The sequence below is a fragment of the Carassius carassius genome, chromosome 25, assembly GCF_963082965.1.
Source record: "Carassius carassius chromosome 25, fCarCar2.1, whole genome shotgun sequence".
Lineage (NCBI taxonomy): Eukaryota > Metazoa > Chordata > Actinopteri > Cypriniformes > Cyprinidae > Carassius > Carassius carassius.
The window spans coordinates 28201087-28216419 of record NC_081779.1 but is presented as its reverse complement, the minus strand read 5'-3'; the positions used below and the strand labels follow the sequence as shown (position 1 = coordinate 28216419).

Sequence of the window (15333 nt, the reverse complement as noted above, 5' to 3'; positions counted from 1 at the left end):
GCAGTGTAGGAGGGAAATGTCAAAGTAAATCAAATATATATTCTCAAGTAAAGATAAAATACACTTTTGCACTCATCTACAAATGGCCATCAGCAGAATGACTTTAGACTTAAGAAATTGGTGGTATTTGACAAAAGTTATCACTAGTAAAAATTACAGAAATTTTCTGAGGAAAATGTGAGAGATGCTTGGCCATGCAAATAAGCTTTCATGGTGCTGTGTTATTTGTTAATAAAATCTGTTAACAAAAACAAACATGATATAAAATGTATTGCTTGAAGCAGCAATGACAGTTTAGCTTCCTACAAGTCTCCTGCAAAGAAATCAATGCTGTGCAAGCTACTGAACCAGTCTGCTTAATCAGAAAATATTAAGCAATATGGGCATGACTACATGATGCAAATATCAATATGTTTTAGTCTGCAAATAATGCACTATGGCAAAAGTATTTTAACAAGATAGGTTTAAATATTTATATTTTAACTGATAGGTAGAAATTGTTAGCCTGAATGCACTGTTGTTTCTGATAATTACGTTTTCTCACCTCGGTCTGGATCATGTTGATACGTCGCGAGCAGAGTGTCTTCACACAGTTATAAATGTCCACCACACCCTCACACTCCGCCATATCCAGCATCACGTCCAATACGATGTAACAGCCAGTACGGCCAGCACCCATACTGCAGGCAGACCAATAATAGGGTTGGATGAAACTACCACACTCTTTCAAGTAGAACATTAAAGGAGTGTCTACATTGACCTGCTACTTCCACAGTCAATTAACCAGCTCCCAACCTGAGTCATCTTGAAGCTTGAACTGGAGTAGATGAGCCTGAGTAAAGACTCTACATGCAGTAACTCGGTACAGTTGGTAATAAACAAAAAAAAAAAATAGAGAAATATCCCTGACAATCTTGGATGAAACACTGCTGCAGTTTAATTAAATGATAAAGCAATAATGTTAAAGCACATCAAATGGAGAGATACATTGAGGAACACATTACATCACTTTAACACATTGACTTGTTCAAAACAGGTTACATTTTCGAGATAAATGTGGACCAATGAGTTTTTAGGGACTAATGCTAACTGCAAACGTGACTGATAAATCTGTGGGATGCTCATGTGAACGTTTCATCAGTGTTCAGGGATGATTCACTGAATTGGTTTTCTGTCCAATGCAGTTTTATCTGATACATAAATGTATTTCATGTGAATAAGTGAGATCGTGGGGCAGAAACACGTCCTTGGATTGGTGAACTGCAGATGTGAGAATTTTTCTCTTTATAATGGGCAGCAGATACTTGGAAAATATTACATATCTGCAGTTCATCAAGAGCAAAAGTGAGCTTTCATACTTGAGATCCAAAAGCATTGATACTGCCTTTTTTTCAAAGGTGAAGTGGAGGCACACAAATAGCTCAAGACATTCACATCTCCTTAACTAACGACTGGAGTGGTTGGTATTGTTCAGCTCTGTTTTAATTTAAACTCTGAAACTGAATTCCACAGTTTTATTTCATGAATAAACTAATACGAAATATTGACTGAAATCTTTATATAATCTATTGTTCTCCAAGGATTATTGGTTGGATATTTTCACTTAGCATATATAATGTAAAAATGGTGCTAAAATAAGAAGTAGTGCTTGATTACCTGCAGTGGACCACCACTGGGCCAGCGTCGGGCGGCGTGGAGGCTTTGACCCGCCGGAGGAAGGCCAGCAGTCCTGTGGCATGATATGGGACGCCATGTTCTGGCCAGTTCGTAAAGTGGAACTGGCAGACTTCATGTTTAGCTGGGTAACCACGCTGATAGAGGACAAATAAACAGCATGTATTCATTAGAATGTCCTTCCAAAAAACGTTATTACTTATTATTTATACATATTTTTCAAAGATTTTTTTAATTTGATCAAAATAACACATGGAAAATAGCTCCATTAACTAATTTACATTTAATAACATAAAATCATAGCGCAACATTAATAAACATCTATACAGTCTTACCCGCTCCATGGCAAAAGTGCGTACGGTGTATTCTGCCAGCGTTTCTGTTTTCAGCAGAGTGATTTTAATGTCTCCATAGAGCTCACTGTCATCAGGCCAGTATTTACAGCACTTCATCTGAACCACACACACAGAGAGATACAATTAACATACAGCAGCTAAAACTGCAATCAACCACTTCAGGAGTTATATAATCAGGAGTATATATATATATATATATATATATATATATATATATACACAACCCGAATTCCGGAAAAATTGGGACGTTTTTTAAATTTTAATAAAATGAAAACTAAAAGACTTTCAAATCACATGAGCCAATATTTTATTCACAATAGAACATAGATAACATAGCAAATGTTTAAACTGAGAAAGTTTACAATTTTATGCACAAAATGAGCTCATTTCAATTTTGATTTCTGCTTCAGGTCTCAAAATAGTTGGGACGGGGCATGTTTACCATGGTGTAGCATCTCCTTTTCTTTTCAAAACAGTTTGAAGATGTCTGGGCTTTGAGGCTATGAGTTGCTGGAGTTTTGCTGTTGGAATTTGGTCCCATTCTTGCCTTATATAGATTTCCAGCTGCTGAAGAGTTCGTGGTCGTCTTTGACGTATTTTTTGTTTAATGATGCGCCAAATGTTCTCTATAGGTGAAAGATCTGGACTGCAGGCACGCCAGGTTAGCACCCGGACTCTTCTACGACGAAGCCATGCTGTTGTTATAGCTGCAGTATGTGGTTTTGCATTGTCCTGCTGAAATAAACAAGGCCTTTCCTGAAATAGACGTTGTTTGGAGGGAAGCATATGTTGCTCTAAAACCTTTATATACCTTTCAGCATTCACAGAGCCTTAAAAAAAAAAAAGCTGCCCATACCTTATGCACTTATGCACCCCCATACCATCAGAAATGCTGGCTTTTGAACTGAACGCTGATAACATGCTGGAAGGTCTCCCTCCTCTTTAGCCCGGAGGACACGGCGTCCGTGATTTCCAACAAGAATGTCAAATTTGGACTCGTCTGACCATAAAACACTATTCCACTTTGAAATAGTCCATTTTAAATGAGCCTTGGCCCACAGGACACGACGGCGCTTCTGGACCATGTTCACATATGGCTTCCTTTTTGCATGATAGAGCTTTAGTTGGCATCTGCTGATGGCCTGGCGGATTGTGTTTACCGACAGTGGTTTCTGAAAGTATTCCTGGGCCCATTTAGTAATGTCATTGACACAATCATGCCGATGAGTGATGCAGTGTCGTCTGAGAGCCCGAAGACCACGGGCATCCAATAAAGGTCTCCGGCATTGTCCCTTACGCACAGAGATTTCTCCAGTTTCTCTGAATCTTTTGATGATGTTATGCACTGTAGATGATGAGATTTGCAAAGCCTTTGCAATTTGACGTTGAGGAACATTGTTTTTAAAGTTTTCCACAATTTTTTTACGCAGTCTTTCACAGATTGGAGAGCCTCTGCCCATCTTTACTTCTGAGAGACTCTGCTTCTCTAAGACAAAGCTTTTATAGCTAATCATGTTACAGACCTGATATCAATTAACTTAATTAATCACTAGATGTTCTCCCAGCTGAATCTTTTCAAAACTGCTTGCTTTTTTAGCCATTTGTTGCCCCCGTGCCAACTTTTTTGAGACCTGTAGCAGGCATTAAATTTTAAATGAGCTAATTAAGTGGATAAAAGTGTAAAATTTCTCAGTTTAAACATTTGCTACGTTATCTATGTTCTATTGTGAATAAAATATTGGCTCATGTGATTTGAAATTCCTTTAGTTTTCATTTTATTAAAATTTAAAAAACGTCCCAACTTTTCCGGAATTCGGGTTGTATATATATATATATATATATATATATATATATATATATATATATATATATATATATATATATATATATATATGGTTTGATTTAACCCTAAATTGTAATTGAATATTAATACAAAATCTGTATTTTACCAAAGTCAAGAAGATTCATACAAAGTAAACATGTTTGTGAAGTACAAAGATTATTTATTATAAAAAACTTCACCATACTTAGTAACTATTTTAGTAACATTTTTTCAGACTCAAGACAAAATGTTACTTAATGTAGGGTAATATAATAAAGTTACTGCTTATTTATAGTTAGTAAAGTAGTTGTTAAGTTTAGGTCTTGGGTAGGATTATGGATGTAGAATATAGTCATGCAGAATATGCACTTTATAAGCACTAATAAAAAGCCAATTTGTTAATAACAGGCATGCTAATAAGCAACTAGTTAATAGTGAGAACTGGTCCCTATACTATTGCATAGTATATACTCTAACATATACTATACTATAATTTCAAGATAAATTCAAATAAATGTTAAAATAATGTTAACATCAGTTGCAATAAGGGCTGGGTACCGAACTTCAATGCGTTTATGGTATCGAACGAAAGACTTCGATACTATGAGTATCGAAAAATTATTTATCTTTCGGTGCCAAATCTCGGTTCCAAAAGCCAAGCGGCCATTTAGTTTTTTTAGTGTTTTGCCCTCCCTCCCTGTTTAGTTTGGTCTACTCCATTGCGTATCTTGAAACACGCCCCCTTTCACGTTGTCTAAAAAACATAGAGAGAGACAGATTTATCCGGTACAGCGAATATCTCTAAGCAGCTGGCCACTGTATACGTTCACTTAAAACATGACCGACTGTGTTTACGAGAATACTTGCAGAGACAATTATTTTGATATAATTGTGTGTGTATGTGTTCATTCAGAAGCTATGATACGCGAAAGATGAATTTATTCTCTGTACGCGCATTGTCTGAAATGCTGCTCGCAGCGCGTGCTTTGAATGAGTGAGCGCAAGCTCTGAACGTGCGCAAATTGTTTAAAACACTTGAATCAGCAATATTTAGAAACAAGTTTTATTATTATTACAGTTTTTTATTATATATTATATTATAGTTTTATTTTAAGTTTATTTTATTATTATTATTTTACAAGAAACGATCAGCTACGATCCGTTTCACCCCTTCAAGCGAGTGAACAACGCGAATCAAGTTAGGAATTTTACATCACTATTCACGATAGCCCATCGGACTGGAAAACACAAAAACCCCGGGACGTGGGGCTAATGATTTTGGGAGCCCTGCAGCTCAGATCTATCCAGTTTGTGAAACACTGGTTCCCTATCAGTCGGTCACTACGAGTTATGTCGAACTACATATGGGGTCTCACTTGGGAGGCCAATCATCTCTGAATTTAAGAGAAAACGCCAATGAAAATTGGCTAGTGGATTAACACACCTGAGCCACTCCCAGTGCCACGGGTATAAATAGGGCGACAGGTGCATCCACTCGGTGTGACGGCGCGGTACAGCGGTGTCCCTGTGACGGTGATTCCCCTGGGCGCTTCGGCTAAAAGAGACAGTTTTCTAAAAGAGCAAATCACGGGCGATTCGCGTCTTTTTCAAGATGCCGTTTCGTCTGTGTCCTTTTGGATGCGGTCGTTTCCTGTCTTCGGTGGACGGTCACGAGCGTTGTCTGCAGTGTCTGGGCGTCCAACACGCTGAGGCTGCGCTCGTGGATGATTCATGCGTCTACTGTGGGCGTATGAACATGGCAGCGCTGCGATCGCGTCTCTCACTCCTCAAGGGGAGTGCAGCAGACCCCTCTGTCGCCACCCGTCCCGGTTTCTCTGGCTCGAGCAGAGGACCGTCGGCTGGCGCTCTGGGAGATCTGAGGGTTACAGTGAGAGCTTCTCCGCCGGGCCACGCCCCACGGACCTCTCACTCCTCCCGCAGCGCCTGTCCCGTGCAGCTGCCGATTGATTCTGCTGGGCCGTCTCACGGCGGTCCCAGCGTGTCTTTCGGTGCGCCGCCCGAAGATCAGATGTCGATCGCTGCATTGGGGGATGAGTTATCGACCTCTGAGGATGAGGATTCGGCGGGGCTGCCCCCCTCGGGTGTTGTCGCTGCTGCCGAATCTGACTTGGAGTTGTCGGCCATGCTTGCCCGGGCAGCCGTGAGTATCGGGCTGGAGGTGACTACACCGCCCAGTCCCGAGCCCTCGCAGCTGGATGATTGGTTTCTCGGCACGGGACGCGGCTCACAACCTCGTTCTGCTCCGGTGCCTTTCTTCCCGGAGATTGCTGTCCTGCTGGCAAAGGATGCAATCAAGCCGGTCCCTCCAGCCGAGATGAGGACAGGGTTTTACAGCCCTTACTTCATCGTGCCCAAGAAAAGCGGTGGCCTTCGACCTATCCTGGATCTGCGAGTCTTGAATCGGTCCCTGCACAAGCTCCCGTTCAGGATGTTGACGCAGAAACGCATTATCAAATGCGTCCAGCCCCAGGATTGGTTTGCAGCGATCGACCTGAAAGACGCGTACTTTCATGTCTCGATCCTCCCTCGTCACAGACCGTTTCTGCGGTTTGCCTTCGAGGGTCAGGCATGGCAGTACAAGGTCCTCCCCTTCGGGCTCTCCCTGTCCCCCCGTGTCTTCACGAAGGTCGCGGAGGGCGCCCTTGCCCCACTCTGGGAAGTGGGCATCAGGATCCTCAACTATCTCGACGACTGGCTCATTATGGCCCGGTCCCGAGAGGAGTTGTGCGGTCACAGGGACTTCGTGCTCCGGCACCTCAGTCAGTTGGGGCTTCAGGTCAACCGGGAGAAGAGCAAGCTCTCCCCTGTGCAGAGAATCTCTTATCTCGGTATGGAATTAGACTCGGTGAGTATGACGGCACGTCTCACCAGTGAGCATGCCCAGTCAGTGCTGAACTGCCTGAGTTCCTTCAGAGGCAGGACAGTGGTACCACTGAAACACTTTCAGAGGCTCCTGGGGCATATGGCATACGCAGCCGCAGTCACGCCGCTCGGATTGCTTCATATGAGGCCACTTCAGCACTGGTTGCACTCCCGAGTCCCGAGATGGGCATGGCGCCGCGGTACACATCGTGCCACCATCACACCGATGTGTCGCCGCCTATTCAGCCCCTGGTCGGACCTTGCCTTTCTACGGGCCGGCGTGCCCTTAGAACAAGTGTCCCGGCACGTTGTTGTCACAACAGATGCCTCCAACTCGGGCTGGGGCGCGACATGCAACGGGCAGGCAGCTTCGGGGTCCTGGACAGGACCTCGACTGCTTTGGCACATCAACTGTCTGGAGTTGCTGGCAGTGCATCTAGCTTTACGACGGTTTCGTCCGCTGTTGCTGGACAAGCACGTGTTGGTCCGCACGGACAACACTGCGGCTGTTTCGTACATCAACCGACAGGGCGGTCTACGATCACGTCGCATGTCTCAACTCGCCCGCCATCTCCTCCTCTGGAGTCAGACGTGGCTCAAGTCGCTGCGCGCTATCCACATCCCAGGGGAGCTCAATCGTGCAGCCGACGCGCTCTCACGACAGCTCACTTTCCCCGGGGAATGGCGACTCCATCCCCAGACGGTCCAGCTGATCTGGAGTCGATTCGGGGAAGCCAAGGTAGACCTGTTTGCTTCCCACGAGTCCTCCCACTGCCAGCTGTACTATTCCCTGTCCCAGGCCCCCCTGGGCACAGATGCACTGGCACACAGCTGGCCTCGGGCTTTACGCAAGTATGCGTTTCCCCCAGTGAGCCTGCTCGCACAGACACTGTGCAAGGTCAGGGAGGACGAGGAACAGGTCCTGTTGGTTGCGCCTTATTGGCCCACCCGGACCTGGTTTTCGGAACTCATGCTCCTCGTGACAGCCCCTCCCTGGCGCATTCCCCTGAGGAGAGACCTTCTCTCTCAGGGGCTTGGCACCATTTGGCACCCGCGTCCAGATCTCTGGAACCTCCACGTGTGGCTTCTGGATGGGACGCGGCAGACCTAAGTGATCTGCCCCCAGCGGTGGTAGACACTATCACTCAGGCTAGAGCCCCTTCTACCAGGCAGGCCTATGCTCTGAAGTGGAGTCTGTTCACGAATTGGTGTTCTTCTCACCGAGAAGACCCCCGGAGATGCCCGGTCAGAGTCGTGCTTTCTTTCCTGCAAGAAAGGTTGGAGCGTGGGCTGTCACCCTCCACCCTGAAAGTGTATGTGGCTGCCATTGCAGCCCATCACGATGCAGTGGACGGCCGGTCCCTGGGGAGGCATGACCTGATCGTTAGGTTCCTGAGGGGTGCCAGAAGTTTACATCCTCCTAGGACACCCCTGATTCCCTCCTGGGACCTCTCTATTGTCCTGGCGGGACTTCAGAGGGGTCCCTTTGAGCCGCTCGATTCAGTCGAGCTTAAGTTCCTGTCTCTCAAGACAGCGCTCCTGATCGCGCTCACTTCCATCAAGAGGGTCGGGGACCTCCAAGCATTTTCGGTAAGTGAAGAGTGCCTTGTGTTCGGGCCGGCCTACTCTCACGTTGTCTTGAGACCCCGGCCTGGATACGTGCCCAAGGTTCCCACCAATCCCTTCCAAGACCAGGTGGTGAACCTGCAAGCGCTGCCCCTGGAGGAGGCAGATCCAGCCTTGGCGTCGCTGTGTCCCGTAAGAGCGCTTCACATATACGTGGACCGCACCCAGAGCTTCAGAAGCTCTGAGCAGCTCCTGGTCTGCTTTGGAGGTCAGCAGAAGGGGAAGGCTGTCTCTAAGCAGAGATTGGCCCACTGGATAGTGGATGCCATCGCCTTGGCTTACCATTCCCAAGGCGAGCCGTGCCCCCTGGGGGTGAGGGCCCACTCCACACGGAGTGTGGCCTCCTCCTATGCACTGGCGCACGGCGCCTCTCTGGCAGACATCTGTCGAGCTGCGGGCTGGGCGACACCTAACACCTTTGCGAGGTTTTACAACCTCCGTGTGGAGCCAGTTTCTTCCCGTGTGTTGGGTAACAGGTAATTGGCGGGAAGGGCTGGCTGGGTGTCACGCTTGCTGCGCCATTCCCCCTAACACGGGGATGTGAGCGCCTTTCTTCTCCCAGTAGAGTTCCCCGGTTGGCGTACCCTGGTCGAGCATCCTCCAGCACCCTCGGCAGTCAGACTTGGCGGAGCAGTCTGTCGCCAGGCGCAGTACTGGCGTTAGCATGCCCGGAGTTCCGGTCAGCCCCTGTACTGGGCTAGGTGTTCATATGGCTTGGTTCCCTACGGGTAATTGCAGCGCCACAGGGTTGTGACGTTGTTCAGGTTGTGACGTTTTCCATAGGACCCCATATGTCGTTCGACATAACTCGTAGTGACCGACAGATAGGGAACGTCTCGGTTACGTACGTAACCCTCGTTCCCTGATGGAGGGAACGGAGACGTTATGTCCCCATGCCACAACCTTGAACCGTTCGCTGTTGCCGGGACACGTTCTCGGCTCCTCAGCGTAAAACCTAATGAGTGGATGCACCTGTCGCCCTATTTATACCCGTGCCACGGGGAGTGGCTCAGGTGTGTTAATCCACTAGCCAATTTTCATTGGCGTTTTCTCTTAAATTCAGAGATGATTGGCCTCCCAAGTGAGACCCCATATGTCGTTCGACATAACGTCTCCGTTCCCTCCATCAGGGAACGAGGGTTACGTATGTAACCGAGACGTTTCCACACTGGTTTCGTTAAACAAAATAAATAATTATTTTAAAAGATTGACTCAAAAGAATCATCGGTTCAATAATCGGATCATGTACTTGTATTACCGAGCCAAAGATTATCTATTATTGAATATTTTGAATGAATAAAGACTTCAAGTTCATCTGTAAAGCACATAAAGCTATCATTTGAGTTTAAACTTCTATTTCATGCATGATTCGTATGGATCTGCTAACTGAATGCAAAGTGCGAGTTCTAGAAGAATGTTTGTGTCTTGATGAGCATGTATAGCTCACTAGGAGTCGCTAAATGAACAGCTGCTGTTCTTTTTATTTTTTTTTTTTCAACGGAGGATCATTTCCGTCAATCCCCAAACTGTTTACTTAAATATTAAATTAATAAATGACATCAAAACAGGGGCGTTTGCGTTATGATGTGGTGGGCTGCTGTGGGCCAGAAAGTCCAGGGCAACTTTGTGGTCCCAGTCCGCCCCTGAATGGCGCACCCCTATCCAAAAAGCACAACCAGCCCTAAACATATATACAGTATATATATATATATATATATATATATATATATATATATATATATATATATATATATATATATATATTTATCATGTAACTATAGATATCATAGTTGATACATTTACCACATAAAACTGTTGTACTACATTAAAACTATTGTAATTTGGTACAAACAAGCCAATAAATAAATAGACTAAAACGAATCGGAAGAAAGAATCGGAAATTCTCAGATGTTACATCCAAAGATGTTACAGTAACTTTACTGACCATGGTATTTCGGAGGTATGCTATTAAAAGATGGCTGGCCGATTATGGAATGTTCTCTGGCTAATGGGGTTCCTTGGTAAAGTTTATCTTCACTAATGGTCAGCAGTGGGTCAGTGCTCAGTAATGGATGGTGTCAGTCAGTGGGTGGGCAGCCCAAGGCAGAGGTAGACTTATTCTACTCACTCTCCCAACCTCCACCAGTTTGGTGATCATCACGATGCTGTAGCAGTTCTCCTGCCAAACCATGCGCCAGAAGTCATAGATCATGTCCTGCTTGGGCCCTGCGGAGAGAGAGAGAGAGAGAAATGAGCTTTCACAGAGAATTGTGGGAGGTGAATCATTTGAACGCAGGATTGAAGAGAGAATAGAGGTAGTTTTGTAAAATAGCGGGTCGCGACATCGACGAGGATTATATAAGAAAGGAGAAAACAGAGACAGCGAGCAGCTGGGACACGGGCGCTATATTGGTTCATATAGAAGACAACAAATGGAGAAGCTGCTGGCAGGGAAAATCCAGTGAGTGATAGCAGCAAGAAACTAGAGTTTGAACTTTTTGTCTGAAGAAATGTGAGTGGTTGCAGGATGCTAGGCAGTTACTAAGGCCGATGTTCTTAGTGTGCTGCTATTTGGTCGCTAAGATGTTATGAGTGTATCATAAACACAGTGTTTTGTAGTGAAAACTCTAATTGTTATTGTGCAAGTCTTCGAATAACACAAGAATGCTTAAAAAGTGAACCGGCCCGGATACATAAACTGCTCAGTCTCGTCTTAAAAGGTTAGCTTTTTTTTTTCTTTTTTTTTTTTTTGCTTTAAGACTGATCATAGCTTTTTAAAATCAGTTACTAAAAGGTAAAATGGTCTATGCTGAATTTGGAAAAGAAGACTGATTACTATTTATTTGCTCTTAGCTCTTAAAGGGACAGTGCACCCAAAAATGAAAATTTGCTGTTAATGTAATAACCCCCAGGCCATCCAAGATGAAGGTGACTTTTTTTCCCGCGTACAATAAATGCCTGTGGTTGCTGTTTTTTCAGAGTCAAAAACATCTACAGAAAAGATCAAATCAATACCCGTGGTTTCTGATGATTTATAAGTGAAACAATCCATCTGTTCAAGAAAATTTACATTATTTTCAACATTATTACCTTTAATCTACAGCTTCAAGCAAATGGTTCTCGGTGAGTTTTAGCAAAAAATCTGCTTTTAATGTAAAAAATAAATAAATTTTGGAACGGTTTAGACATTGTAGTTTATTATAGTGGGTTAGAGATTTGTTTAAATCACTTACGCCTAAGCATCAGTGAGATAGTGAGACCTGCCTCTGGAAGCACCTCTAATAAAGTATTTACTATTAATGACATGAGCTGAACTCTTTCATTCTCACTCTCGTCTTTTCTTTCTCATGTATTTTTCTGCACACACATCACACATGCATAGCACGAAAAGGAAACGGATACACACGGAAATATTAGAAACACTAAAGGAAAGCCACTGAGGATTTGTAAGCGCAGTGCTGTGAACACTCTGCCCTCAGGCGACGAGTCTGTTATCTTCTCTACCTGTTAAAACAATTACAGCCAACAACAGGTGCTGCGCTTCCTGCGTTCCTGAGCAGCTCTCCCGCTATCGCCTGCAGCTATGACCACGAGAAATCACATCTCAATGCTCTGCTTTACAGCCGGGATGAAGCTGAGGTTATTCATGATAAAATTTTTTTTAAAAGTTATGTTAAAACAGGAATGTTTTCGAGGTTTAAATAGAAAGTGGGGAGAAATGTGGGCATATTGAAACGGCGTTTCCACGCTGACAGCATCAAAATTGTCCAAGGGCTACAGCAACTCTGAAGTAGCTGCAGGAATTTATAATTTATACACACCTTGAAGAATCTGAGGCGGATGATACTAAAACTGAATTATTTGGCCTAAACACCAATCGATATGTCTGGCAGAAATCCAATCCAGCTCAGCATCCAAATAATATCATTCCTCCAGGGAATACCATGGGGGTGGTAATATCCTGTTATGGGGTGTTTCTCTGCAGCAGGGAATGGAGCTCTTGTCAGGATAGAAGGAAACACGGATGGGGCAAAATAACGTCAAATTCTTGGGGAAAATCTGCTGCCCTCTGCCAGAAAGTTGACAATGGGAAGAAGGCTGATATTCATAAGGGTTAGCATCAGACCAAAAAAACATGGACAACAAGCAAACAAAATGAAAAACAACACCCAAAGCACACTGTCATTGTAGTGGTCTGAGTTTTTCATGGGCCATGCCATTTTGCAATAATCTAGTTGTCATCATGTGGGTTTGAGGGCTTTGGAGCTGCAGTTGCAGGGCTGATGGGGTAGATTTGTATAAAAGCCCACTGAGTCATGAACACATCTGTATGTAGCGCTGTCACATACAGATGGCCTTCACAGGACATAGATCTCAGGACCTAAAGCCAGTTTAAACCTCCAGATAGAGTGCAAGCCTAGCAAAGCCCACACACGAGTGTGTGTACACCTGTTCAAACACAGCACAGCAGTGCATGAGTGTGTTTGTGTTTGGAAGGAGTCAGTGTTGATCAGTGGCCCTGGTGTGTTGACGACCAACATGAGTGAGAGAGAGCGGATGAAATGAGATGGGTGTGAGTGTGTGCTGTTTGTGCTGCAGAAGAACCTGAGACCCACAGAGACAAAACTACAGACAGATGAACACATCCACTGAAGTGTCTTGTGGTAACTAAATGTTTTGAAATATTATTACAATTAAAATAAGTGTTTTCTTTTTGAATATCTGTTAAAATGTAATTTATTCCTGTTATGCAAAGCTGAATTTAAAATAATAATAATAATATTATATATATATATATATATATATATATATATATATATATATATATATATATATATATATATATATATATATATATACAGTACAGACCAAAAGTTTTGGACACACCTTCTCATTCAAAGAGTTTTCTTTATTTTTTATGACTATGAAAATTGTAGAGTCACACTGAAGGCATCGAGGGCTATTTGACCAAGAAGGAGAGTGATGGGGTGCTGCGCCAGATGACCTGGCCTCCACAGGTCTCCGGACCTGAACCCAATCGAGATGGTTTAGGGGTGAGCTGGACCGCAGACAGAAGGCAAAAGGGCCAACAAGTGCTAAGCATCTCTCGGGGAACTCCTTCAAGACTGTTGGAAGACCATTTCAGGTGACTACCTCTTGAAGCTCATCAAGAGAATGCCAAGAGTGTGCAAAGCAGTAATCAAAGCAAAAGGTGGCTACTTTGAAGAACCTAGAATATCACATATTTTCAGTTGTTTCACACTTTTTTGTTATGTATATAATTCCATTTATAATTCCACATGTGTTAATTCATAGTTTTGATGCCTTCAGTGTGAATCTACAATTTTCATAGTCATGAAAATAAAGAAAACCCTTTGAATGAGAAGGTGTGTCCAAACTTTTAGTCTGTACTGTTTATATATTATGCATACGTCTTCACTAGCTTTGATCAATTTAATGCATTATCCATAATACGTATGGAATAAAAGTAAAAAAGTTTTTTTAAATGTTATATATATATATATATATATATATATATATATACATATATATATACATATACATATACATATATATATATACATATATAATTCATACATAATTAATTAACCCTAAATATCAATTAATATACAGCTTACATTTTTTAACTGACAATCCATGTCTTAATGGTTCATTCACATACTAAAGCTGTTGTGCCCTGGAAGAAGAAGGTTGCAGAAATGGCTGTGTCATGATTAAGATTCAGTTCTAGACTCTGATCAATTGTATCTGAATAAACAAAAATAATCATCTTAGTCAGTCACCCTCACAAAGGAAGGCAGAAATCTATTTAGAAACGGCAAGAACAATATCTGCATATGAATCATTCAAACCATTGTAGTAGAATTGGAGCACACAAACACACACACACACACACACACACACGCGTTTAGAAGTTATTTTTTATCAACAACTGTAGAACATCACACAATACAAATAGTATTAGTATTGTGTGGTGTATTAAAACGTGATTTCAGAGTAGCAGAATTAAAAACGCTCACCTTGTGTGGCGATGAAATGGTTGGAGCGCTGATACCCCTGAGAGAGAGACAAAGAAAGACATGCATTATCATCAATTAATGATATGTTAATTACATTTCAACAACATTAACATACTATATTCTGACTTATCCCATTTAAAGTGTATCATTTCTGTGCCTCTTGCATCACCAAACAAAATTGCAAAAAATAACGACTGGCTTTTCCAAACACTCCCTCTTGTCCTCCACCGCTCAGACAAACAAAATAAAGACGTCCCAAACTCACGCCATTGTTGTCTCCAAACTCACGCCACTGTTGCAGTTGACTCTGCATATTAAGCTGAGATAGGAGAAAGAAATCGTTAAGCTATCCTGCTATATGCTATCCATACCATTACCAGCTGAATATGTTACATGTTTCTTCAGTCTAATGAAAAATAAAAAAGCACAGCGTAGAGATGGATGGAAATCTTTTACAACCTCAAAGCCCTAATGTACGGTGTCTCTGACAGAAACACAAAATTATACAGAGGAAAGCTCTTATGAAGTGTGTGATTCATGACTGAAGCTGAGAATGTGACAGCAGAACGTGTCTCTGTATCGCAGGAATGAAAGTGTTTCTACTTGACATTTGATAAAGCAAGCAAATATGCACATATCCTATCTGCAGTATGTGTGTATCATCTGATATTGATTTTTTTTTAAGCTTTAAGAATCGAATTTACTCATGTCTAGTAAATCCTATATGATGTTCAAACAAACAGTATCTGAATGTTGTTTTCTAAATGCCAGAAAGAAAATGCAAAGCATTAAATGCCACGTATTACAGCATGATATTTCAGTCAACTGGCTTTTGGGTCACCGGTGATGGAAAATTGTAGTTACACCAGACCTGACACACATAACAAATAAATACATAGTGAACTAAAGGTTTTGCCTTTTGATCAATTCC

General features: G+C 42.9%; 1 protein-coding gene across 10 annotated transcripts in view; it reads right to left on the bottom strand.

Moving 5' to 3' along the window:
• The window catches only part of LOC132104528 (receptor-type tyrosine-protein phosphatase U-like), a 281009-nt gene that overhangs the window by 19664 nt on the left and 246012 nt on the right, over positions 1-15333 (bottom strand). For 4 of the 10 annotated variants that reach the window (XM_059510079.1, XM_059510070.1, XM_059510072.1 and 1 more), the window contains 6 exons: positions 14668-14721; positions 14403-14439; positions 10490-10587; positions 2010-2126; positions 1657-1811; positions 545-680 (listed from right to left, as the gene is read on the bottom strand). In XM_059510079.1, coding sequence (XP_059366062.1) covers positions 545-680; positions 1657-1811; positions 2010-2126; positions 10490-10587; positions 14403-14439; positions 14668-14721 — 597 coding nt within the window. The remainder of the gene's footprint in view (positions 1-544; positions 681-1656; positions 1812-2009; positions 2127-10489; positions 10588-14402; positions 14440-14667; positions 14722-15333) is intronic. The other 6 variants (XM_059510074.1, XM_059510075.1, XM_059510076.1 and 3 more) reach the window with 3 other exon arrangements.